Below are 25,160 nucleotides of genomic sequence, written 5' to 3'. Positions count from 1 at the left end.
CAGCATTCTGTAACTATATCACTGATGTATCCAGTAACATATAAAATTAACAAAATTAACAAAAATTGAACTCAAAATTAATTTCAAACAAAATGAATTATCTAGTGCAAGTAGATAAAGTACCAAATTGCATAGTTTATAACTTGAAAACAATTCAACGATCAGGAGAATCATACATAGATAACCTGCACATTCCATAGCACGATTACAAAAGCAAAAACATCATGACTTCATAGATAATTACATGCATCAAGTTAGATAACTATTTTCATAATAACAACCGAGAATTAGATAATCTATCCAAAACATATTACCCAGATTCATAGCTAAACTAATTACGCCAAGGCCACAACCCCCAAAAACAATAGCAATCCAAACACAACCCAGATAATTACCTTCAATGATCAGGAGATCTGCGACAATACATACTACTGTCGTCGCTGTCATCATCACAGTAGTTATTAGAAGAGTAATGTTCAGAGTCATACTAATCGTCGTCGTCGTAGTTCCATTCGTGAAACCCATCTGCATCCCAATAGCCTTCATCATCATACCCCTATGCGTCTTCTTGATCAGAAAATCAACAAGATTTTGGTCATTCTTTGATCCCATGTCTTCTTCAGAAGATTCCTCAAAGTCTTCAGCCTTCTCTTCATCGGAGTATTCAGCATCTTCGTCTGTTTCACGCTCTTCAGAACCTTCCTACTCCTTCATGTCAGATCCATTTTCTTCATCACCAGCGTCTGCATCGTTGCCCCAATTCCCTTGCTTCCACTAGCAGCTTCATCGTCCTTTTTGCCTTCTTCCTATTTCTCTTCATCATCTTCTTCTGTGTCAGATGGTATGATAATTGAATTGTCAGTACCAGCATTGACATCCCACTTCCGCTTTCTGGATGATTCTCCAAATGTAAACTCTGGTTTTTTGGATCTCTCATCTCGAAGGTACTCACGGTATGATTTCATATCTTTGATTATGTCTTCGAAGTATTCATTAAAACTGGATAAGTTTTCGTCAAGTGGTTTTTTGGGGTTAGGTTTCCATGCGGCTTGGTTGAAAGGCTGTTTTTTTGCTGCACTTTTGCTACCAATTACCATTTTTGAGAGTTGAAAGAAAGGAAATTGAAGAAGAAAGGGAAAGGAACAATCTAGACAAAGACAAGGAAAAGAAAGAGGAAGTGTAAGAAAAAGGAAGAAAGGACAGTGATGAAATACTTACCTCACCACTTCACGTGTTAAAGGAAATGTTAAAAAAAAAGTAATAGTGGGACCTGAAATGGTCTAATTACATCAAGGTTGCAATTTATTAAATGCATAATATAGAAACAAACATAAGTACTATACCTTCCAAAAAGGGACTTGTTATTCATCGCCCGCAAATCTCTACATAAAGCCCACATTTTATAATTTTTTGACAAATTTGCCCTTTTTATAATTTTAACCGAAGATAAATTTTTCGCACTAAAAAAATGTGGAGCAGCACCGGATCGCCGAGGATCACCGGAGAATCGCCGTCGTCATCGGAAAACGAGGTTCGTAACGCATCGTAAGGACGAAATGGTGGCTGGCGCCTAGCCAAAAGGCCATGCCGTGGTTGTGGCGCCTAGCCAGGACGCCGCCACCGTGGTAACGGCGCCTGGTGGAGAAGCCTCGACCATTGTAGTGGCGCGTGGCCAGGACGCCGGAGCCACGGCCAGGGCGCCTGGCCAGGACGCCGCCACCATGGCGGCGGCGTCCTGACCAGGCGCCCCGGCCGTGGCTCCGGCGTCCTGACCAGGCGCCCAGGCCGTGGCTACGGCGTCCTGGCCAGGCGCCACTAGGGGAATATATATATTTTTGTTTTTTTTTTTTTTTTTTTTTTAATTTAATCCCCTTTTTTTTTTTTTTTTGTTTGTTTTTATTAATTTAATCTTAATGTAATTATATTTATACGTTATATGTTATTGTTACAGGATTATGGTGGAGACGGAAATGATTACAATGGGATTTTTGTACATGATGGCCTGTTCGAAGATGCTCAACAAGCGATTGATTGGGCAAAACAGGTTGCAATTAGATCAGGCTTTTGTTTAGTAGTAGCAACTCATAAATCTCAACGGGATGGTAGAATGGATCGCATTTTGAGATGCGACCGTTATCGCAAAAGAGAAGAACGAGATTTCAGTAAAGCGATTCGGTTTGACTCAAAGCGGAAAAGTTGTGGGTGTCAGTTCCGAGTTAAGGTTCGACAACATCAAAGGCGTGACGGTTGGGAAGTGAAGGGTTACGGCAAATGGGGATATCACAACCATGAGTTGATAGCATACAAAGTGGGGCATCGGCAGTTAAGCGGCCTAAGTCCAGCTGCGAAACTAGTTGTAAAAGAAATGAGTGATGCTCAAGTGAAGCCCGCTAAAATATTAGCGTCTGTGTTAGAGAAATTCCCCGAAGACCAGCCAAACCGAAGACACATCTACAACGTCAGACAGAAATTGAGGTTTGAACGGTCAGAGGGAAGGAACCCTATACAGCAGCTTCTGCACCAGGCACAAGCACGTGGTTACCTTTACTGGTTTGAATCTGACGAAGACACATCGGAGGTAACTCATTTGTTCCTTGTCCATCCTGATTGTGCTGATATGATTTCGTCTTGGCCATCTGTGATTTTGATCGATTCAACGTACAAGACAAACAAGTACAAGTTCCCACTGGTTGAGATGGTTGGGATGGCTCCAACGAACCAGAACTTTCTGATTGGTTATGCAGTCATGAAGGATGAGACGGCTGCGAGTTACCGTTGGGTGTTGGAAAAGTTGAGAAACTACATCGGCCCAAATGTACAGCCATCGGCCATCGTAAGTGATTGTGAGGGAGGTCTTTTTGCCCCTATAGCAGAGCTGTTTCCGGAGTCGAGCCATTTACTGTGCACATGGCACATCAACAACTGCGTGAAAGTCAAAGCCTACAATCTTTTCAACAAGAATTTAGTAACAGCAGAGACATTGGTAAATGGTAAGTGGCGGAAGATCATGCAAGCTACCACAGAGGCAGAGTACGATCGAGCCTTGGAAAACTTCAAGGATGCGTACAAGTGGTGCCCGCCAATCGTAGACTATGTGATGCACCAGTGGGTAGCTCAGAGGGAAAAGTTTGTCAAATATTGGACGAACCAAGTTCTTCATTTTGGGAACACTACGACATGCAGAGTCGAGAGCGCTCATAGAGCTTTGAAGGACTGGATTGATTCGTCCACGGCTGCTCTGGATACACTGTTCGAGAGAATAAACAAGGCTATTGATACTCAGAGGAACGGCATCAAGAACTATCTCGAGGACTCCAGACGACGACATGGCATGTTGTATGGCCATTTCATATTTAAGATTCTCCACGGTCGTGTGTCACACCACTGTTTGGGGTTGATTCTGAGCGAGTATACCAGGATGAGGGAGTTGGGCGATGAAGTGGCTATTCGGTGTGGATGTGCTATATTAATGACTCATGGATTACCTTGTGCATGCACCATTCACCGCGTAATTACGCAAGACAGGGCGTCGTTACATGTCGATCAGGTTCATCCATTCTGGCGGACGCTCGTTATCGGAGAGCATGCTGTTCCGCATACGGTTCACCGTGAACAGGAGGAGTTGGAGCAGTTTCAGTTGATGTTTGACCAAGTGTCCTCCAGTCACCCTTCGATCATTCGTAGTGCTACACACATACTTCATGACATGTTCAATACATCGTGTTTGGATACCGAGGAACCGGAAGGGGTCGAGCGACCTAGGAGTCGACAACCACGGCGGAACAAGAGTGCGTTTGAGTACATTCGCGGTCGTGGCCGTGGCCGTGGCCGTGGTCGTACATCCTCATCAAGTGGCAGCCAATCATCGTCGTCGGTTAATATGCCCGGCACCGGTAAGACATTCAACTTCAATTTCTGTTGTTGACTGTTTGATTAGTTTACTGTTGACTTGTTTATTGTGTTTATTGATGTGTGTAACAGGGAGAATGGACATTGAACATTTTCCATATAAGGACAGGATCCCTAATATCATGATGCCATTCTTGGACGGGTGGAATGATGTCATTGCAGATGGTAACTGCGGATTTCGGGTTGTGGCGGATGTGTTTCAAATGGGTGAAGACAACTACGGTTTAGTGCGGCAGTTGATGTACAGTGAAATCGCATCAAACCGAGATGTGTACGGCGAGGACTTGGATAGGTCTCTGCAGCGTATCCGGTGGGGAGGGGGACCTTGCGGTCAAAATCATTGGTTCGATGCGCCACTTGATCTCTTTGCCGTTGCAAACATCTACAAGTGTGCAGTCATGCATTTCGGCCTTGGTTTACATAGTCGAGCCTATTATCCATGTACAACGGTTCTGCCCTGGTGTTCGCGCGAGACCGTCACCAGACCGGTAAGGGACGTTGCTATTGGATTTCTTGGGCCGTCATACAGACATTTTATCCGATTAGACATGTCACCCGATTTTCCGGTCCCACATATCATACCGAAGTGGTATGAAATTCGTAGAGCAAGCGTGGAGGGTTGGGATGCTTTGTACCATGCTCGCGTGCAACAGTGGAACAATTTAATTGCCATGTAGTTTTTGTTGATGTACACCTACCTTTTACTATGAGGCCTTGTATTGTCAATACTATGTCATTTCTATGTGTTCATTTTTAAAAGATAATGTTTCATTTTAAAAACTAACAACAATAATTTCACAATATTACAAACTAAAAAGATAATATTGAATTTTAAAAACTAAGAACAATAATTTCAAATATTACAAACTAAAAAGATAATGTCTAATTTCAAATATCAGTAATCCCTCTGTGACGCCCACTGCCACTGCTCAAGGGTCCGTTCCAGATCGTCAATAACAGCTCTGCCTGATGCACTCGTCATGCAGTCCCTTTCCTCAAAAAGTCGGTGTCCCAACTGCATAATCTTGCCCATCCACTACACAAAACAAAAAACATGAAACGACGTATTATACATATATATATTAAAATAAGAGAACAACAAATAAAAGATGAGACGTACCGCATAAGAGGCAGTGGCAGGTGGCACATCGTCATCATCTGCGTCGTCGATGTCTTTGATCAACCTCGGGTGCGAGTGCCGGATGTACCATTCCATGTAGTGCTGGTCACACATGGCAGTCACCCCACTTGGCGGCCGCTGCAGCTCCGCCGTCCATAGGCGGGCAACCATCGGAAACTGCTCCCACATGGATATCATGTTTGCCGGCCATTGGACGACGTACTCCTTCGACGACGCAGATCGTACCGCCTTACTGGGCCATGCCGGTGGAGGTGGGACAACTTGGACAAATCCAAGCTGGCGAAGACAGCGCTGCGGCATGTACGCCTCTACGATCTCGCGATACTGAATCAGTCCGGTGTAGAGGGTCCTGGGTACCCTATTACTAGGGTTCTGGCCGAAAGGCATCCAGTTCACCTGCACATTATTTAAAATCAGTAACAGTCATAAAATAAAGCATCAGATTGTAAAAGTAGAAATAATTTAATCACTGTACCTCTAAGGGGGACATCCTGTCAAGCGATAACCGTATGGAGCGCAGGCGGTCAACGGACTTCTTCTCGACACGCGGACTCCACGCACAGGCACGTGGCTGGCCATCACCAATGGGAACCGGGTCGCGGTGTGGTCGAAACGCAGGAAAATACTCGTATATCCAGGTCTGTAACAACGTCAGACATCCAGTGATACCTGCTGCATCAGCCCGGCTCGAGAATCCTAACTGGCGATACAGATACGCCAGCGTAGCCGACCCCCAAGAAAACTGGCCTACTCTGTCGGGCTCACACGCGTCAACTATGTCGCGTGGCCTGAGCTTGTTCCCGCTCTTATCCGGAAACAAGGTACACCCGAGAAGAAGAAAAACATATGCAGCCAGCTGTGTGTCCTGCGTCCTACGTGCCGTAGGGTGCAAACATCGCTGCAAGACGGTTGCGATCTTAACGCCGCCGTGATCCCACACACCAAGTGCCGATGTGTACAGCGCATCCCTATCCACCGCCAACAGCTCCGCTAGTAAATCTGCCTAATCCGCATCAGTGACGACAGATGCTCGGTTTCCCTCCACGGGAATCCCAAGGATGGCCTCGACGTCATGCAACATGATCGTCATCTCACCGAACGGAAGGTGGAACGAGTTCGTATCCGGCTGCCATCGCTCAACGAAAGCCGTGATCAGCGTCCAGTCAATCCTGTCGTGCATGGTGGCAGGAAGGTGACTCACTCTAGTGCCCCTCAATCGCCCGACCATCTCGCTCTCCTCCGGCCAAGCATCAGCCCAGCTACACAAAAACCTACAAGTCTTTTCCCGGGTTTGGCATTTCAAAATGCCTGTATCCAAAGCCCTCTCCTGGTCCTCCCAAATACGGGTAGCGATGTGTCCTAAAAAGCTAGGAATCACACTCCCGTCTATAGGTCCCCCGGCCACCTCACCCCTCACCATCCAAGAATCATTAACGGCCCTCGACCGTTTTCTGCTACCCGCAGACACAGTGGACGCAGATGATGTGCCAGATCTACTAACAAACCTACCATCTCGACCCTTACGCACATCTACCCTATGCGTCTCATACGTATCATCAAGCCTCTGACTGAATGGACCGTAATCATCATATGGTCCACTCCGATCGTCGACATCCTCATCTGCATCATCCTCGTCCTCGACCTCCTCCTCCTCGACCTCCTCCTCCTCCTCCTCATCATCATCATCATCATCTTCATCGTCCGCAGAACAGTGCACCCGTTCTCTGCGGGCCGAGGCCGAAATACCACAGGATCTAACGTGTCTGGGCCCCGAGCTCTCCATTGAGTAGATCGTACTCCTCACGACGTCAATACTCTTCCCCGCACCAGGTCTAAATTGCGATGCCTAACTCCAAGTAAATAACGAAACATAATAACGAAAACAAATTAAAAAAAGTCGAAAATAAACACAAAAGCAAATAAACAAGTCACGGAAATAAAATTATAAACATAAAAAATATAAATATATACAAGACAATATACATATAAACATAAGAAATATAAACATAAACATATACCAAAAACAAAAAATATAAACTACAAACAAAAAAAAAACAAACATAAACAAAAACAAAAACAAAAAATATTACCAAAAACAAAAAATATAAATACAAAAAAGGACGAAAATAAACACAAAAGCAAATAAACAAGTAACGGAAATAAAATTATAAACATAAAAAATAAAAATATAAACAACACAATATAAATAAAAACATAAAAAATATAAATATAAACATAAAAAAATATAATTCAAAAAAAAAAAAAAAAAATACATAGGAACATAAAATTAAAAATTAAAACCAGATACAATTTTTTTTTTTAAAAACAAAATAGAACATAAAATTAAAACAAATAAAAAAAACAAAATTTAAAAAAAAAAAGATAAAAAAAAAGGGAACATACAATTTAAAAAAAAGAAAAACAAATTTTTTAAAAAAAAAATAAAAAAATTCGAAAATAAAATTTAAAATTAAAAAAAAAGAAAAAAAAATTTTTTTTTAAAAAAAAGAGAAGGAGGCGCCTAGGCAAGACGCCAGTACGGTGGTGGCGGCGCCTAGCCCAGACGCCACTACCACGGCCGTGACGCCTAGCCTATGCGTCGCCGCCGTGGTATTGGCGTCTGGGCTAGGCGCCGCCACCACCGTATGAGCGTCTTGCCTAGGCGCTTCCTCCGTGGTGGTGGCGTCTCGCCTTGGCGCCCCACCGTCGCCGGAGGTTTTTTTTTAAAAAAAAAATTACAAAAATTTAAAAAATTACCTTCTGGCCGGCAAACCGCCTTCCGCCCACCGCCGGTGCCACCACTTCCTTGCCGGGCCGCCTCGACATAGCTCTGGAAATAATTTAGAGAGAGAAAGTGGAAGTAGAGAGTAGAGAGAGAAATTGTGTTTTTTAGTTTGAGGGCAAAAGTGTCATTTCACTCTTATTTTGTGGGCTTTATGTAGGAATTTGCGGGCGATGTTTAACAGTTCACTCCAAAAAACGCCTTTCAGAAAGAATGTTCTTTTTATATGTTACTCACAATCCAAGAATAGAAAGGTCCTTTTACCTATTTCACGAGTTAGGTAAAGGGGTGCTACTTGAGTTGAGTAGCTCACGAGCAACTAGAAATGGACTTGGTCAACCCTCGGTCAAAACCTGAAATGACCCGACCCGATCCATACTCGACCCGAAGTGGATTTGACCCGACGTTGACCCGAAACCCAAATTGACCCAACCCGAAACGACCAGACTCGAGATGACCCGACCCATAGTTGAGTCGAGACACAGAACAACCCGACCCGAAGTCTACCCGATACCTGAAGTTGACCTGACCCGAAAATGACACGACCTTTCATTTTAATACAATAAAGATTCATATTTAATCAACTTCATAATTCTTCTTTTTAGAATTTACTTTAATAGCAGACTTAAAACATTCTTCGTATCCCTACCTTATAAAAAGTGGGACGTTATTCTTATGAATAATGCACGAATCTTTTTTCCCTTCAAAATGTTTATTTACCTTCTTACCCCTTTATAATCCCTACCCATTAATGAGTACACAAATAAATCTAAAATAATGTACATAGTAACTAGAGCTATCAATTCGGGTAAACGGGTCGAGTTTGAGTCGGGTTAGTGTGATTCGGGTCATCTTAGAACGGGTCAACACGGTTTGGGTAAATTTCAGTCCAGGTCGGGTTCGGTTCAGGTCAATAATTTACGGGTTACATTCGGATCGGGTTGTCTCTAGGTAAGGTTCGGGTTTGGGTCCCAAATACTTGGGTCATCTCGGGTATAGGGTTGGTTTCAGATCGGGTTAGGTCGGGTTTGGGTCATCATTTTTTTTGGAATTGACGGGTCAATTTATAGGTCGGGTTAGGATCGGTATTTCGGGTCCGGTCAGCTTTTGACAGCTCTAATAGTAATTAGAGCTGTCAATTCGCGTACATGGGTGGGGTTTGAGTCGGGTTAGTGTGGGTCGGGTCAACTCGGGTCTGGTCATTACGGGTTAATGTCTAGACGTATGCGGGTTAGGTTCGGGTTGGGTAATGCTTGAGTCGGGTCACGTTGGGTCATACATCTTATCGAGTTTGGGTCTGGTTTAGGTCGGGTTACATTCGGGATGTTACGGGTTTAATCGAGCTAAGGTTCTGTTCGGGTTCAAGTCAGGTTTGGTTCAAGTCAATTATTTACAAGTTGTAGTCATGTCAGGTCATTATCGGGTACGAGTCGGGTTCGGTTCAAGTCGATAATATGCGAGTTATAATCAAGTGGGCTTAATTCCAAGTCATGTCAATCGCTAGTCGGGTTATAAGTAGTCAAATACACAAGTGAAATACCACTTTTGTTTTGTAATTGGAATCCATGTTAATAAATTGAAAAACGCCTGAAACTCAATAGTCAATACGGTGTATTTTTTTTAACCTAAAAAGTCCTAAATCCTAAAATTCGGGTTAGTAACAGGTCGAGTTTAAATTTAAGTCGGCTTGATTTGGGGTTTGTAACAGGCCGGGTTGGATTCGGGTGTTAATAGGTTAATTTAGGTTTGGGTCATTCTCGGGTTTGGGTCAATAATTTACGAGTCACATTCGGTTCGAGTCCTTTCCATGTTGGGTCATGATAGGGTTCGGGTCTCAAAGACTCGGGTCAACTCGGGTTGGTTTCAGGTCGGGTTAGGTACGGTTTGGTTCACCATTATTTTCGGGTTTGTTCGAACGGTTAGGGTTAGGGTCGGTTTAGGATCGGTATTTCGGGTCTCGGGTCAGCTTTTGACAGCTGTAATAATATCTACGCAACAACACTAAACATTATTAACCTAAAAAAATATGTTGATTAAAAATTATTGAAAACCTTTTAATTTTAGGTACAATTATTTAAAAAAACATCTACCACCACGTCAGGGAGCAATAGAGCAACCAAATTTATTACGGGTTTACTTGATTAAGGGTAGGTATTTTCAGTAATTTTGTTTTTTGATTTTATTTTTTAACATTTTATCATCACTTCATAGTAAAACCCTAAATCCACCTTTACTTTACCTAATTTAAATAAATCAGCCACCTCTTCCCCTTCCCCGGCGGCGACAAAGAAGATGCGACATTTTTTTAACTTCAACAAGGTATGTATCCCAACCACAACTCAATATTACTGACAAAACAAACGCCATATTATTCTAGAGTTGAATAACAAATTCGGACTTCAAATTTGATTTTTAATTTAATTTTTGAGTGTGTATTTGATATAGAGGGTCGATTTCATATGTTTTTCAAATCTTCTAGATCACATGCATGATTACCTTAGCTTTTAAGTGGTAATTGCTTGTCAAATTATGTCATTTCGCCTAGTAACATATTGTGTCATGTATGCCCTGTATTTGGGGATACGAAAAGGATAAATCGTTTGTCATCGGTAAATCCAGTGGTTTAAAATTGCTCATTTTTTATGTTTAATTGATATAGAACAATTTGGGTAATGAAATATTTGTGTTTGTGTTGTCCTGTATTTGTTGGTGCTTGGTTGCTTGTTTAAGAATGACTTTGGAGGCTTCTAGTTTGGAGTTTATTGCTGTGAATCTGCCAAAGAAATGTGTAGGATAAAGCTTGATCTTATGTCAGTAAAGTATTAATTGAGTACCTTTGTTGTTGACAAATATAGCATTTATATGGTGGGGAATGTTGTCCCATTTTGGGAATTGTACTACATACTACTTGTAATGTTTGTATGGCTTTGTCCTAGCATTTTGAGCTATTCCACATACAATATCAATTAATGGTTTAATTTGTATGTATTGTTTTTAATTTTAATCACATTAACATTGTTACAGAAAACGATGTCACTTTGGCGATTTGAATTCAAACTTGATACTCCTCGGAGGCTTGAATATGTGATGAGTGAAGATACAGCTTCGTTTTATTGTTTGTACAATGTGTATTTGATATACTACTAATCTTTAACGCTAACAGCGGATTCCAAGTCGTATAAAAAAGGAGGTGCAAGAATTATGGGTGAAGAGAGGTGTCACAGATGGTGTTTTGCGTCTCCATCGCGGTACTGAGAACAAAGAGTATCCCGTCTGTTTTGGGTGTTTTTGTCCCTCGGGAGAGTTACAACACGAAGACTGATCCGGGGTGAGCTGTACCTGCAAAACAAACGGAGACACCAGTTGGGTGGTGCTCCGCCTCCGACGCACAAGTTAGAAACTTGAAGGGAGAAAAAAGGTGCGGAAATTTAGGTAGGGATCTGCTCGGATTCCAAGCTCAGGATGTCTCTATCAAAGAGTAAATGTGTAATAAATGATCAAACGTGCCCTCAAAATGAGGGATATCTCCCTATTTATAGGGTCTTTGGGAAATGCGCCCCTGATTAGATTACTGAACCCTAATCATTGGTGGGCTGCGCCGTTTGGCGGCATTCTCGGGATTTGGGCCTGAAGGCTGCCTTTTCCCTTGATTTCGGGAATGACACGTGTCGAGCAGGGATTGGTCCATTTTAGACCAATCTGGGGGTGACACGTGTCACCTTCTGATTGGGCCACGTGGCTGGGTAAAATTACCCTAAACATTTGCCCCTCACAGATGTGACGTGGCACGCCACGTGGCATCTGTGACACATGTCACGCTCCGGCTGGCGGTAATTTTACCGTTACAGAGTAACCGTTCACCTTCCGGGTAAATTACGGAAATGTCCCCAAATTTACACTCTATATATAGCTGTTTTAACCTCATAATTTTGTACGTTTACAAAAATTTCCTAGAGAGAAAAACTCTGAGAGAGCAGAAGTCACTTGTTTGAGGCAGACGCGAGCAAGAAAGTTTGTTCTTCCGCAATACAGCCGGTACCGTCTACGTTCAGATACCAAATCAAAAGGTACCGTCTCTGTCCCTCTCAGCTCTTTTCTTTTTGAACCGCTTGTACATATTTCTTGCAATAAATGGATGCATCACCAACACACACGGCATAGCTTAGGTTAGAGTCCAGCCGGTCACCAGGGTCAGTTGAGTCTAGGACTGGGAGTGCCGGCTCGGGGTGTTGGGACCACCCTTTGCCATGGATTTCGACCAGTTATGTGTCTGTGCAGGACACCATGGCTCGGATAATGCAGACGGCCACGGAACCGAATTACAAGAGCGAAGGCTCAGGCGGCCAAACGCCTAAGGGAGAAACGTCTGGTCAGGGAAACCAGACGGCTCTAGAGAGATCCCCTCCGCGCGCCCCTTCAACCCCTGCAGACTCTTTGTTGGAAGAGTGTGACCAAGGCGGCGACGAGGCCGCCTCTGCCCCCATGGACCAAAGCGAGGGGGATCGCCTCTACCTCCGAGAGCAGCGATAACTTGCCCCCTCTCCCGGATAGCGAGGAGGAAGAAAGGAAAAAGTGGAGTAAGAAGGACGATCCCTTCAGCATCCACGTCTCCTCCAAGGACTGAATCCAGATGGGGGAGAACTTAGAGAACTTTAAGAAAATGCACCCACTTGGAGACGGGTATAAGATCCGGGTGCCGCCTGAGCTGGGCACCGTCGCTTGGGGGGATGATCAAGAGAACGCCAACATCTATTTTGGCTGTTATGAGGCGGCGTTCAAATCCGGCCTTCGCTTCCCCCTTCACCAGGCGGTGAAGGCAATTTTGAGAGGCTACGGCCTTGGGGTCTAGCAACTTACCCCCAACTCCTGGACCAACATTCTGGGGTATGTTGCCGCCTGCGAGTTCCAAGGGCTTAACCCCGGCTGGGAGGCCTTTGCAAGCATGCATTACCTCAGCAGAAGCCCAGGCGGCTGGAGGGCATGGTATACTCTAACCACACATCCACAATACATGATGACCTTGGACAAGGTCTCCAAGTTCGATGGCTGGAAGCACAGGTTCTACCTGATGTCCGCCCCGACCAGACGGGAAAATTATGAATTCCGTCTGTACAATAAGAAGCCCGACTTGTTGGGCAGGAAGTGCGCTCTTCCCCGGATCCCAGAGGAAGACTTTGACAAAATAATCGAGGCAGACTTTTTCGGCCTCACAGACGCAACTCTGTCAACCGGGGAAACAATAAAAGTCCCTAAGAATTGGATTCCCAAGAGCGCCTGGTTCAGGGATGAATGTTTCCTAGCCTCCTGCGGGCTAGGGCACATGTTTAATAAACGTATGCGCTTGGGTTCACACCGTCTGTAGTATTTTTCTATCGGAATTGATTTATGATCCTGATCAATTTCTCTTTTTGCAGAAGAAGCGCTAAACATGTTGCAGTCGGAGAAAACTCCCAAGCGGTCTTCTGCGACCATCCGCAAAGATCTTGCGGAGAAAGCTGCGACCGAGCTCAGGGCCAAGGTATTGAGCGCCTGACCCTTTCTTAAATTTATTTTATAAACTGTCTTGCCCGGATACTAACCTTTTTTATTTTCACAGGGGGGAGAAGCTGGGAAATCGTTTGAGAAGAATCTCAAACGGGCTAGAGAGGAGGCCCCGGCCGTTCTCAATAAAATAAAAAAGTCTGCCTCTGCGTCAACTCCTGGCGCCTCAGCCGGGGCTAAGACGATGCGGATAGCGGGGCGACTCGAGAAGGTAGGCGGCAACCTGTGCCTTGATCTTGCCAACCCCTCAGCAGCCGCGAGGTTCACCACTCCTGCAAGCGTTTCCCGCTTGGCCGGCTCTGAAGGTAAGAACCCTTTTGAATCCCCGCACTTGAGCTGGGGTGGCCTTTACGGGTGAAATCCCACTCCCAACAGACGTCATCCTCAGACGGTCGGCAACAGATAGGTGCTGCCTTAGTTTCGCACTCATCACGTATTGATTGTGGTGCAGATCAATCTCCCCGCTGGCCTGGCGTCCAGAAGCATGCCAAGGCCATGTTGGATGCCGTCCGGAAGAGGGATAAGGACAATATCCCTGGGATAGAGACGTTCAATCTTGAACGCATTCTATCCCTTCTGGCTGAGGTAAGAAACTTGTCAATTCAATGTTATTTTTTTTAAGTAATTATCCCGACTGTAATTCTTATACCGCCTGCTTTTTGCAGGCCATGCTGTGGGTGGACGGGCTCAAACGTCCTTATTCCCGCAAACGGGAAGAGGTAAAAAGGGCCAAGAAGTCCGCCATAGACGCTGATAATATTGCTTTACACTCAACTATCGTAAATGAACTTGAAACTAAAGCAATAATTATGACACAGGCGTCTAAAATCCAGCAGCTGAAGCTAGATTTAAAGGCGGCCGACCAGCGGGTAACGGATGCTGAGACGGCCAAGAAGGGAGCGGAGGAGGCTCAGAAGAAAGCAGACGAGAGCGCCAAACAGGCTGAAGAGGCGCTCAAGAAGACCTAGGCGGACCTTGGCAAACTGAAATCCAAGGTTGAGAGGCTGGAGAAGGATGCTGCTCAAGCTTAGAAAAACTTTGCAGCAACCCTAGAGGCGGAGAAAAACCTCCTTGTTGGTGAGAGTGATGCTGACAACGACGCCCGTATGAAAATTGCTTGGGCTGCCTTGTACCCAGACGCAAATTATAGCATCTGGGCAATGGCACACAACTATGCCGAGTACGTGGTGTACTTGAGAGAGCAAGGTGAGCCAGAGCCTGCCTCCTTTCAAGCCTGGCTCAGCAACAATTAGCCAACCGCGCCTGAGCTTTCTGGTCCCGACGAAGCGCATCAAATTCCCTCAGATGATGAGGAGAAGGGGGAGAACCAGGAGGCTCCGTCTGCAGGCCAGAAGTGACCCCTCAGCGGCAGTATGCCAGTCTGCTTTTTTTTTTTTTAATTCTTTTTATTCAGCGGCTGTATGCCAAAACTTGCTTTTTCCGGCCTGCGTTGCCGAGTATTTGTGTTTTTACCGGCTATGGAGCCGGGTTAATTAACAATTTCTTTCTCCCGAACGGGTTCCGGTTAACATTTGATCCATTACAACCGTTTGGTTGGATGGACTTTTATGAATTGCACCGATTAAGTCAGTTTTGATCATTTTGCATTTGAATTTTTGTTTTTTGCAAATTTTAATTTTTGCCTAACTTATCAAAAGCATGCGGCGATTTCTTGCCTAACTAATCTGTAGTCCGGCTGTCCTTGCCCCTAGACGGCTGTGTGATTGGTTTCATTGGAGCTGGTTGATTGACTTGAAAACGTCTGATGCTGCAAAGAGCATGATATGTTTCTAAGTCAATCAATCACAGTAGTGATTTCCCCAAACCAAGTGTGCAGCCGTACAACAACAGGCGTTTCGGTCACTACACAGACGGCTTATGCCCGTCTTGGTAGAGATTTCATAGCCATTGAACTCTTGCCCCAATTGGGGTGAGGTGCAATTTTAAAATAAATAACCTAAGTGAGAACTTCAGCCGGTTACCGACTGATGCCTATGGGCATCCGGTATTTAGGAACTTATTCGTTCTTCGTAGGTTATTTTAGTCAGACGACTATGAGTTGACCAATTTGGTCGTTCAATTTTTGCCGTCTGCATGGATACATAGAACCGACAGATAATATGTTCTCTGCGACGATTGCACCCGGAGGGGTGTCGCCGGACGCCTTTGTCCATGTTGGGACAGGCGATTTTATAAAAATAGCAACCATCCGGCCATTTTAGCCTCTGGTCCTGTTTGAGACCGGTTGTGTAGCCACTAAACGTTTTTGTGCTTAGTTTCTTAATCAGTGTTGAATTTACACTAAGTATCGAACTTAGTCTTTTAAGCATACGAGTCTGTCTGGGTAATATCCAGACGAACAGACAAATATTTGATCATACTAAGTATTAAACTTAGTTAGATAAATGGAGAATCCGTCTGAGTATTACCCAGGCGGATAGTCAAGCAGTTGAATAAACAAAGTATCAAACTTAAATAAACAAGAGATCCGAGTATTGCCCAGGCGGACAAACAAATGAAACCTTCACTAAGTATCGAACTTAGTTAGGTAAATGGGGAATCGGTCTGGATATTACCCGGATGGATAATCAAACGATAATTTTGCAAACAAAGTCTGAATCTTCATTAACTGACTCACTGTTTACAAAAAGTTTACATTCTCAGAAGTAGTACTTTTTTAGATTGTCTACATTCCAAGTTCTAGGCAGGCGCCTGCCGTCTGGAGTTTCCCGGCGGTAGGTGCCGTCCCTTACTTCTTCATAGATCCGGTAGGGGCCTTCCCAATTTGGGGTTAGCTTTCCCAGCTCATTGGCCCTACCGGTTGCCTCCATTTTTCGTAACACTAAGTCGTCAACTTTTAAGGGACGCTTGTGTACTTTTATGTTGTAGGCTCTCGTCATTCTCAGACGGTAATCTCATGACGCAAGGCGGCATTGCCCCTGCGTTCTGGGAGTGAATCCAATGCCAGGCGCATTGCTTCCCAGTTTTCCTCTTCATCATACAGCATGACTCTGAGAGTCGGCTCGTAATGTTCGATGGGCAAGACGGCTTCAGCACCGTAAACCATGAGAAATGGGGTTTCACCGGTTGCCCCTTTCGCTGTTGTCCGGATGGGCCACATGACATGGATTAATTCTTCTGCCCATAAGCCACAAGCTCTTTCTATTTTCTTTTTAATGCCGTCTGAGATGAGTTTGTTGAAAGCTTCAACTTGGCCGTTTGCTTGGGGCCGGCCAACAGATGCGAAATAGCTTGAGATCCCCTGATCTCCCAACCAAGTTTTTAGCTGAGGCGTCTCAAACTGAGGACCATTATCAAATACCATAGACATGGGTACCCCGTACCGGGTGATAATGTTCTTCCAGATGAAGGAAATTACGTCTGAGGTCTTGATGTTTTTAACCGCCTCAGCCTCAACCCACTTGGTGAAGTAATCCACAACCACTAAGATATAGCGCTTTCCGCCTGGAGCAGGCGTGTAAGGACCTAGAATGTCCATGCCCCATTTTGCAAACGGGATTGGGCTGTGGATGGCCGTCAGATCAGTAGCTGGACGGTGAATGAGTTTGCCAAATTTTTGGCACTTGTCACTTTTCTTCACCAACTCCTTGGCGTCTGCCTCAAGAGTGGGCCAAAAGTAATGTCGTCTGGCTCTGACGGCTAGGGACCTGCCGCCTATGTGAGAGGCGCAGAATCCCGAGTGCAAGTCTTCGAGAACTTCTTTCCCCTTTTCTGGGGTGACACACTTCAACAAAGGCTTCAGAAACCCTGCCTTGAAGAGTTCTCCATTTTTCAACTCGAATCTTGCAGCTCGCTTTTTCAGGACGGCTGCTTCTTGTGGCAAATCAGGAAGTGTGCCGTCTGAGAGATAGGCCCGGATGCCATCCATCCAGGTAGAGCTTCGGTCCAGAATTCCAACGGGATCCTCATAGATGCTTCTCTTTTTAAGAACTTCCCAGAAGACTGACCGAGGCGTATCATGGCAGGCGGAAGATGTCATCTTTGACAATGCATCCGCCTGGTTGTTTTCCGTTCTAGGCACCTGATTCAGCCGGAATTCCTCAAGTGCCTTGGTCTCTTCTTTGACTTCCTGAAGATATTTAATCATAGCCGGATGGGTAGCCTCATAACTTCCCTCATACTGGCTAACAACCAATTGAGAATCAGAGTAGGCGTCAATTTTCATGGCCCCTACCGCCTTACACATGCGTATGCCGGCTAGCAGGGCTTCATATTCCGCCTCATTGTTAGAGGCCTGAAACTTGAAGCGTAGTGCATATTCAAATCTGTCTCCTTCAGGAGACTCATAAATTACGCCTGCACCACAGCCGTTCTTTGTAGAGCTCCCGTCTACGTACACTTTCCAAACCTGATCAAGATTATCCTAAGCCAGCGGACGAGTCATTTCCACAATGAAGTCGGCAAACGCCTGACCTTTCACTGCCTTTCTTGGTTCGTAAGTGATTTCAAGGCTCTGCATTTCAATAGCCCATTTCAACATTATCCCGGATGAGTCCAAGGTAGACATTGGCCGCTTGAGTGGATGGTCCGTGTAAATCACCACCGGATGTGCCAAAAAGTAAGGCTTCAATTTTTTGTATGCCATATACAAATCAAGGCCAAATTTTTCAACCATGGGGTACCGGAGTTCAGCATTTTTAAGAACATGGCTAATGAAGTAAACCGGGATCTGCACGACGTCTCGCTTAGCAAGGAGAACGACACTGAGGGCATGGTCTGAGACGGCTAAATACATGTACAACGTCTCCCTAGGCAAAGGACTGACCAACCTAGGCAGAGAATGTAAATGCTCTTTCAACCTCTGGATCACCGCCTCAGTATCATCCCCCCATTCAAATATGGTCTGCTTCCTGATTAATTGGAAGAAGTAGAGGCATTTGTCACCTGACCGGCTGAGGAACCTCCCCAGGGCGGCCAGACAACCGGTGAGTCTTTGAACTTCCTTAACAGAGCGGGGTGACTTCATGTCAATCACCGCCTGTATCTTTTCGGGGTTAGCCTCTATCCCCCTTTGATCAATCAGGAATCCGAGAAACTTCCCAGACTCAACACCAAAGACGCATTTCTTAGGATTTAACATAACCTTATGCCGCCTGAGGGTGGTGAATGTTTCTCGGAGATTAGCAAGGTGATCCGTCTGTAGCTTGGATTTGACTATCATGTCATCAATGTACGCCTCCACATTCCTCCCAATCTGATTAACGAAGACCGTATTAATCATCCGTTAGAAAGTGGCAGGCGCATTTTTCAAGCCAAACGACATCACAGTATAACAGAATAGCCCCTGATCAGTGATGAAGTTCGTCTTCTCTTGATCTTTCTTCCACAGGGGTATCTGATGGAAGCCGGAGTAGGCATCCACAAAGCTCATCAAGGCGTGACCGGCTGTAGAATCGACCAGACTGTCGATCTTTCGAAGCGGATAACTGTCCTTTGGACACGCCTTGTTGAGGTATGTGTAATCAACACACATGCGCCAGGTCCCATTCGGTTTCTTCACAAGGACCACATTGGCCACCCAGTCGGGGAAATTACAAGGCCGAATGAACCTGGCGTCTAGCAGCTTTTTGACTTCGGCAGCTGCCGCCTGACTTCTTTCCTCGCCGTGGTTTCTTTTCTTTTGCCGGATGGGCTTCTTTTTGGGGTCCACGGCGAGTTTGTGGACAGCAAGATCCGGGCTGACGCCTGACATCTCTTCCACTTCAAAGGCAAAAATGTCTTTGAATTCTTTCATCAGAAAGTGCAAGCTTGCACCCAAGGTAGCATGAGCAACCGTCCCAACGTTAACAGTGCGTTCTGGACGGCTGTCGTCCAGAACGAGATCAATGCTTTCGCCAGCCGGTTTAGGACGGAGCTCATCTGACCGTTCACCGGTCAGTGATTGCTATTTTTTCTCTTTTTTCACCTCCACCAGCAGAGGAGCCTTTCTTTTCTTTCCGGCTGCCGATGGGGCAGGAGCTGGGTCGGCATCCTTGACGTTGTCAAGGTCTATTGGTTCCTGACAGCCTGGGGCCACGGTATCTCGCACGGCTGAGAGATAGCACTCTCGGGCCGTCTTCTGATCCCCATTCAAGGAACCAACAGAGCCATCATCCCTCTCATACTTGATGAGCATGAGGGACGAGATGATTACTGCCTTGGCTACGTTGAGGGTTGGCCTGCCAAGAATGATATTATAGGCGGTCAACTCCTCAACGACCAAGAATCTGACGACAATATGTCGTCCCTGGCCCTTCTCTCCCAGCCGGATGGGTAAGTCAATCCTTCCGGCTGGGTAGACCATCCCACCCCCAAAACCAACCAAGGGGTGTGTGACCGGATGCATGCTGCTGACATTGTATTTCAGCTTTTGCAGGCACCGGAGGCTGATGATGTCTGATGAGCTGCCGGTGTCTATAAGGATCCGTCCAACTAACTGGTTGGCAACCTTACATTCAATGACCACCGGGTCATCATGAGGACGACGGACGCTGCCCCTATCATTCTCAGTGATCTAGACATCGGGGAAGGAAGAGCTGGCAGACGCCTGCTCATCATCATCTTTGTCCATCTTTCGAAGATGGCTCTTGGTGCCCCAGATGGTAGGGCCACCACATGAGAACCCGCCTGCTATAGTGTAGACCGGCTCCTTATCGGTATCCGAACTACTAGCAGGCTGGGGGGTAGTCTTGGAGGACTGACCCTTGTTTTTCTTTTTTGCCCCGTCTGGGGACTTAGAAATGTAGGACTTCAACAACCCTTTGTCAGCCAGACGGTCCAATGCACGCTGAAGACTGAAGCAGTCGTTGGTGTCATGGCCGACCTCCTCATGGAACTGAAAAAATTTATTTTTGTTCCGTGACTGGACAGAACTCTTCATAGGATTCGGCTTCTCAATGGACAGCCGGTCCTTTACCTCAATGAGGATGAAGTTTCAATCTTTGTTTAACTCGTACTTGGGGACGTACGGTTTAAACTCTTTCTTTTTCTTCTGGGACGGCTGGTCAGAATCAGTAACCGCCCAGACTTCTTTTCTTTTCTTGCTCTCTTCTTTGTTTTTAGCCAGCTTAGCTGACCGGCTGTCTTTCTGTTTGTCAGACTTCTTGGAGTCCGACTGGCTACCAGGTGAGCAGTGGTCGGTAGCTTGAATGTAGCTTTCCGCCTCCCTCAGGGCCGCCTGTAGGGTGAAAGCCCCTTTTCTGACTAGGTCGAACTTAAAGGTCGACCCGTCTCTCAGACCTTTAAAAAAGTCTGTAAAAGTTACCTCATCAGACAGTCCCTGAATCTGAATTCTGATCAGGTTGAACCGCCTGACATATGAGCGCAGCCCTTCTCTCTCTCCCTGGTTAACAGTGCTCAAATCAAGGCTTGTTTTCTTAGCAGGGATGTTCATTGAGAAGTTGGAAGCAAACAGGAAGGCAAGCTTCCTGAAGCTGTCTATGGACCCGGCTGGCAGGTTTCCAAACCATTGTTGGGCAATGCCCTTCAATGTAGCCGGGAAGCATCGACACCAAGTGGCATCATCCAACCCCTGCAGATACATGAGGTTGGTGTAAGCCATGAGGTGGTCTTCCGGATTTGTGGTACCATCATAGGTACCAACCAACACATTCTTAACCTTGGCCGGCTGAGCCGCCTCGGTTATCTCCCGAGTGAACGCAGAAGGTTGTTCACCCAGGCGCAGCAGGCGAAGCTGCCAGTCCGATGGCTGGACATTTGGATACGCCGCCTGACCCCCAAAGAAGGCCAGATGCATGAAGTGAGGAGGATACTGCCCGTAAGCCTGAGTAGGCACATACGGGACGACTCCAATCATATGAGGGCCAGAATGGACGGTATTACCGCCTGTCTGGCTCTCATGCAAGGAGGGTGCACTCCCTGCAGAGATGTTGTTGAAGCTGTCTGGAAAGTTCGTCGTTGAAGCCGACTCAGACAGCGATTGGTTTCTCTTCCGGTTAATAATCTCCTTGGCATCAAGAGTTGATTTTTTTACTTCTCACCGGCTGCTGAGGCCGGCGAGTGTTATTGGTGTTCCCTCTAGGAAGGAGAATTTTTGACCAATCGATGGTCCCGGCTACCTTCTACTTTGGATGGGGAGTGGGCTGCCAATTTCTGACTGACTTCCCCTTCTCTGGAGGAGTCTTCTTTGCCGACTGACCTTTACTTGGGCCAGCCCTGCTTTTGGTGATCAGCTCTGTAATTTCACCCTTGAAACTCGTCATGAACCTCATGAGTTCGTCTCGGGTGACAGGGGCTGATCCAGCTGCCGTTTGGGTTGCCCCTTCCGGCTGCCCAGGGGGTATGCTCGGACCCGCCTGGGAGGCACCCCGCTCCAGAGTGTCTCTAGGCCGGATGCATTTAGTTCTGAGAGAGCCGTCTTCGGCTGTAAAAGCTTCGACATGAGGATCTTCATCCTCATGGTCTGTAAAAACTTATGGGTCTTCACCTAGACGGTTAAGGGGTGGTACAGACTCTTGAACCATCTTCGAGGTACTCTCCCCACAGACGGCGCCAAATGTTTTGGGTGTTTTTGTCCCTCGGGAGAGTTACAACACGAAGATTGATCCGGGGTGAGCTGTACCTGCAAAACAAACGGAGACACCAGTTGGGTGGTGCTCCGCCTCCGACGCACAAGTTAGAAACTTGAAGGGAGAAAAAAGGTGCTGAAATTTAGGTAGGGATCTGCTCGGATTCCAAGCTCGGGATGTCTCTATCAAAGAGTAAATGTGTAATAAATGATCAAACGTGCCCTCAAAATGAGGGACATCTCCCTATTTATAGGGTCTTTGGGAATTGCGCCCCTGATTAGGTTACTGAACCCTAATCATTGGTGGGCTGCGCCGTTTGGCGGCATTCTCGGGATTTGGGCCTGAAGGCCGCCTTTTCCCTTGATTTCGGGAATGACACGTGTCGAGCAGGGATTGGTCCATTTTAGACCAATCTGGGGGTGACACGTGTCACCTTCTGATTGGGCCACGTGGCTGGGCAAAATTACCCTAAACACCGTCTGATTTAGACATGTGTTTACGGGTCCAAGGAAGTTCAAAACCTATTTAGGTGAAGGATGGGGGGAGTTTGTATCCTCAAACAGTATATAAATGGAAGACTGTATCCAGTTATTGCTAGAGAACGACGATTTAATGCTTTATCGGGTTAGGATTTGGCGTGCGGATAAAGAAATTACAATAATGGACCCCCGTGTACTCATAGAGAATGATGGTTCAATAAGTGACGTGGACTCGATGGAGTATGTGCCAACAGAGATTTTATTTAAAATACCCACATTCGAATTCACATTCTCCAAGGGTTACTTTGACAAACCTGGAATCGTAAGTTTATCCTATCTTAACTCCAATGGTGAATTGTTATTATTCGAATTTCGTATGTTATCTCATAGATTTCTATTATTTGTTAATGTGCATCCTATGCAATCTAATTTTGATGTTTATTTTAAATCAGAACATTCCAGTAGCTTTCGCCCTTGCACATTTCCATGGTCTTAAAGATGGAACTCCAGTTGAAATGTATGTCACTAAGTGGTGGAAAGGAGTAATGCGCATCAAGTTTGACACAAACAACAAGATTTTAAACTGCACGGTAAAAAAAGGAGTACAAGAAATGATGGCGGGTGAAGGGGTTGAACTCGGTGGAAGGATTTCGGTTAACTTGGAAGGTATGGAACCCCCAGTTTTAAACATTACATTCACTTGATGTTTTCAAGTAAACAAGATGGTTTATTTCTGTTATATTTGGATATAACTTAATCTATTATCTAGTTCATCCCTCAATGGATCATGGTGCATATTAGGACATGGTCCTTTGCAGTTGTCATATGTGTCATTTGGTTACCTAAATGAAAACTATTCTACCGCTTGGTTGGAACCTGTTCTTGGTGCAGAAGAAGAAACTGATCCATGCATTTTGTATTTGACATATTTATGGTCGTTCGTGTGTACTAAATTTTAAGACATGACCCTTTTCTATAATAGGTTTGTTTGCATTTTATGCTTTTTCATGACGGTTCCTTTTATAACACTTGTTTGAGTAGTGTAAATTATAATAATTGATGGTTAAGAAAACCAAGAATATTTTGATCCCCTTAAAAATTGATTGGCCAATATATCCTTTAGGGTTATCTAATTCAAAGAGAAGTGGGGAAATATTTACTTTATTTTATATATGTTTGTGTTATACTGTTGTGAATGCTAGTATATGTTTTATGGGGATTGTGAATTTGTGATAGTATTCTTTATGAAGCTGTAAGTTTCCATAAGAAAAATTTCACACATCTAGGTGTAGGCTAAAAATGATATGCCTGTTGTGTGTATTTGTATAATGAGTAAATCAAGTAAAGCAAGGAAACATGGTGATATGTGGAACCTTAGAAGCTGGTCCTACTGATACACCACTATTTTAATCGTATGATCTAGTAGTATCTTGTGCTCATTTTACCATGTCCATTACCCTCTTATTCCTAATATTGTAATAATTTTGTAATAGAGTAGTGTTTTTTATGTTTCGCAGTGATAGGACTTTATTTCGAACAAGTAATTGGTTTGTTAAGACGCTGTTTAGACTACTCAAATTAGGATCAATGTTACCCGACCTGAAGTAGACCCCAAAATAGGACCCGAAAATTGACCCGGCCCGAACTTACTCGACCCAAAAACTGACGCGAACCGAATTGTTGTCCCGAATTCCAACCCTACCCGATTACCTACCGACCAAAAATCAACCCGAAACCTGAAAGGACCCGACCTGACCCGACCCCAAATTGACCCGAAATTGTTTATACCCATAATTGACCGGACCCGTTTGATTCACTTAAATGACCAATAATTTAAAAGGTAGGAGGTCATAAAGGATGTTAAAGTAAATTAGGAATAAGCTATTTGATAAAGATCTTTATCGGAACTTGACTAAGATAAGCTTATTTAGCAGAATAACCTTTTAAAATAATCTTTCTACTAACAAACAACAAATAAAAAGTTTGAAAAAAAACAGAAATTAAAATGCCTTGATAAACACACTAATTAATCTCTAACTCAACAAAATGACCAAGATAGTACTCCGTAACATACTACTCTTAAAAATATTTACCCAACAAAAAATATAGGTGGCTAGTGTCGAACCCATCATCTAAAAAGACCCTCACTACTTTATTGACCCAATAAAAAATATAGGTGGCAAGTCACTCCCTTACCAATGGGCCCTATTGCACGTGGCCCGAGTAACAATGAAGATGTACAATTACCGTAATGAAGATGTACAATTGGGCCGAAAAACAATGTAGCCCATCATTTCGTCATTATAAATCAAAGTCCATCCTTTGCAAATCAAAATATTAACTATTTGATTACATACTACCTGATAATAATTAAGCATCACAAAAGTAAATATATTAAACCAGGGTAATAGTTAGTTGAATATATGTCACACATTTTAAAGAATAACATAGATACGTCACCGGTTTGGATCCTTGCAGCAGCAGCAGTATGTGTAGGTAAAATAGGGATGCTAAATTTCTTCAAGATGATATCCCTAGCTGAAAGATCCAAACGGGATGAGTAATCTGCGTAGATTGCCTTGAATGTGTCGTTATCTCGCAGTTCATAAACAACTCCGTCGTCATGACGTTGATTGCTCTTAACAACTATGGTGTGGGTGTTATTGACACCCTCCACCGGCCTGTGCATGACATCCCCATCCATCACAGGAGACCCACCAAAATCAGGGTCATGCTTGTCCAAGCCATTAGCCATCTGACGTTTGACTTTTCCAGAAACA

The 25,160-nt window shown here is 44.9% G+C and overlaps 2 protein-coding genes across 3 annotated transcripts; one reads left to right on the top strand and one right to left on the bottom strand.

The window, feature by feature from the left end:
• Window positions 1–4,761: 4,761 nt before the first annotated feature.
• Window positions 4,762–5,751, bottom strand: LOC110696960. Its single transcript, XM_021874296.1, has 3 exons — window positions 5,526–5,751; window positions 5,030–5,446; window positions 4,762–4,945 (listed from the first exon to the last, which is right to left on the bottom strand). The coding sequence occupies exons 1-3, from the start codon at window positions 5,538–5,540 to the stop codon at window positions 4,805–4,807; spliced, it is 573 nt and encodes a 190-aa protein (XP_021729988.1). The 5' UTR covers window positions 5,541–5,751; the 3' UTR covers window positions 4,762–4,804.
• Window positions 5,752–9,879: 4,128 nt separating this feature from the next.
• Window positions 9,880–23,524, top strand: LOC110696959. 2 transcript variants are annotated; one of them, XR_002506442.1, is made up of 2 exons: window positions 9,880–10,151; window positions 22,833–23,524. XR_002506442.1 is itself a non-coding variant. In XM_021874295.1 (2 exons), exons 1-2 carry the CDS (start codon window positions 22,472–22,474, stop codon window positions 23,082–23,084), a joined length of 483 nt encoding a protein of 160 aa, XP_021729987.1. In that variant the 5' UTR covers window positions 22,359–22,471; the 3' UTR covers window positions 23,085–23,514. The 2 variants fall into 2 exon arrangements, 1 of the variants encoding a protein (XP_021729987.1); XM_021874295.1 differs by lacking the exon at window positions 9,880–10,151 and adding an exon at window positions 22,359–22,702 and having other exon boundaries at window positions 22,833–23,514.
• The last annotated feature ends 1,636 nt before the right edge of the window (window positions 23,525–25,160 follow it).

This window comes from Chenopodium quinoa, unplaced genomic scaffold (genome assembly GCF_001683475.1).
Source record: "Chenopodium quinoa cultivar QQ74 unplaced genomic scaffold, ASM168347v1, whole genome shotgun sequence".
In the NCBI taxonomy this organism is placed as follows: domain Eukaryota; kingdom Viridiplantae; phylum Streptophyta; class Magnoliopsida; order Caryophyllales; family Amaranthaceae; genus Chenopodium; species Chenopodium quinoa.
This window is presented reverse-complemented; position numbering and strand designations above follow the sequence as displayed.